This window comes from Aplysia californica, unplaced genomic scaffold, assembly GCF_000002075.1.
Source record: "Aplysia californica isolate F4 #8 unplaced genomic scaffold, AplCal3.0 scaffold00064, whole genome shotgun sequence".
Classification (NCBI taxonomy): domain Eukaryota; kingdom Metazoa; phylum Mollusca; class Gastropoda; order Aplysiida; family Aplysiidae; genus Aplysia; species Aplysia californica.
The window spans coordinates 1,317,021-1,318,521 of NW_004797334.1; the positions used below are offsets into that span (position 1 = coordinate 1,317,021).

The 1,501-nt window shown below is 41.6% G+C and overlaps 1 protein-coding gene across 1 annotated transcript in view; it reads right to left on the reverse strand.

Annotated features, from left to right (window-relative positions):
• Positions 1-1,501, reverse strand: part of LOC101845677 (neuropeptide CCHamide-1 receptor) — a gene marked incomplete at its 5' end in the record, with an annotated part of 21,394 nt that overhangs the window by 7,307 nt on the left and 12,586 nt on the right. Inside the window, 1 exon segment of the mRNA XM_005093464.3 lies at positions 1,060-1,194. Within this exon segment, the coding sequence (XP_005093521.2) occupies positions 1,060-1,194 (135 nt within the window).

Below are 1,501 nucleotides of genomic sequence, written 5' to 3' on the forward strand. Positions count from 1 at the left end.
TGTGTGTGTGTGTGTGTGTGTGTGTATGTATGTGTCTGTGTATATGTGTCTGTGTGCATGCGTGTTAGTTCTCAAATAATCTTTTGTCTAATAGACTCTCTTTTGTCCTGAGATATTCCATAAAAACATTATTAATCGAGAGTTCACACACAGTTCGGTCTACAACCTCTCAGCATCAATATCGTAACGAAAGAAGCAAGCAGCACACACTGATCTATAGTTAATGATGATAGGCGTGATAGAGTTTTCTTGAGCAGCGCTTGATTGTTTACTTTATCTTAACGTTAATGACGTCACCGACCCGCTGTGTATTAACTCGTCCAATGTGATGACGGTAGCGAAAAAACAAACATGGGGTGGAATCTGGAATAGATCAGTAATGTTCTTCCGAGTATTCGAAAGGCCTATCCTACCTGTCTCTGGCAGATTGCGTGCCTTGGCTTCTATGAGTAATAGGAGTCCTGCTGGGGCTGATCAGTACATGTTCGTATTTCTGTTCAGTCCGAACCATAATATTTACGCTTTTCCCCCCAAAGATAAGATCGTTTGGGGTAGGTTTGTAGCTTTTTTTCGTTTTCACCACGAGTAAGAAAAGGGACATTGACCTGGTTCACGCCCTAACAAGAATTGAGAAAACAAGCTTTTTCCTGCTTTGTAATCTGAACTGTCTAAAACGAAAGAATACATTGGTGTTTATGGGAACATTGAAAATCCCCGAGAGAGAGAGAGAGAGAGAGAGAGAGAGAGAGAGAGAGTGTGTGTGCTGATGCATGTATGTATGTATGTATGTATGTCTGTGTGTGAGAGAGTGTGAATGGATGAGGTATGGGCATTCAAATGTATTGTATCTTTATAAGTGTTCTTGGATGTTTTTCATGGACCCATGAATCTTACGACCAAGACAAATTTCTCCTTACCGGATGAAAAAAAAAGTTTGTTACTGTCATTTTCGTTGTCATTGTTACTGTCACTAGTGTACAAATGTGCACAGTTCTGAAAATGTGTATGTTGTAATGAGTAAGTTTGGGGTGACTTCAGGGCATGAAGAACTGTACTCACCTTGCAGACAACCCATCCGTAGGGCCAGTTGATGAAGGTGTAGAGCGTAGAGGCCACGGGCACCGAGATGAGGATGAGCAAAAAGTCTCCCACGGACAGACTAACGATCAAGATGTTGGGCACATTCCTCATCACCTGGAGAACACAGAGAACAATTTATTCTTTTTTAGCGCGAGAGGGGAGGGGAGGGGGGGGGATAATTTTTTTTTTCATGTCAACATTTGGAGCCAGAGCAACACTGATCACAGTCGTTTTTGTTGATGTTTTATGCATGTGTGTATGTGTGTGTGTGTGTTTGTATTATTGTGTGTGTGTGTGTGTGTGTGTGTGTGTGTGTGTGTGTGTGTGCATATATGTGTGTGTGCATGTAAGTGTGTGTATGTGTGCGTGAATTTATGTGTATGTATTATTTTGTGAGTGTGTGTGTGTGTGTGTGTGTGTG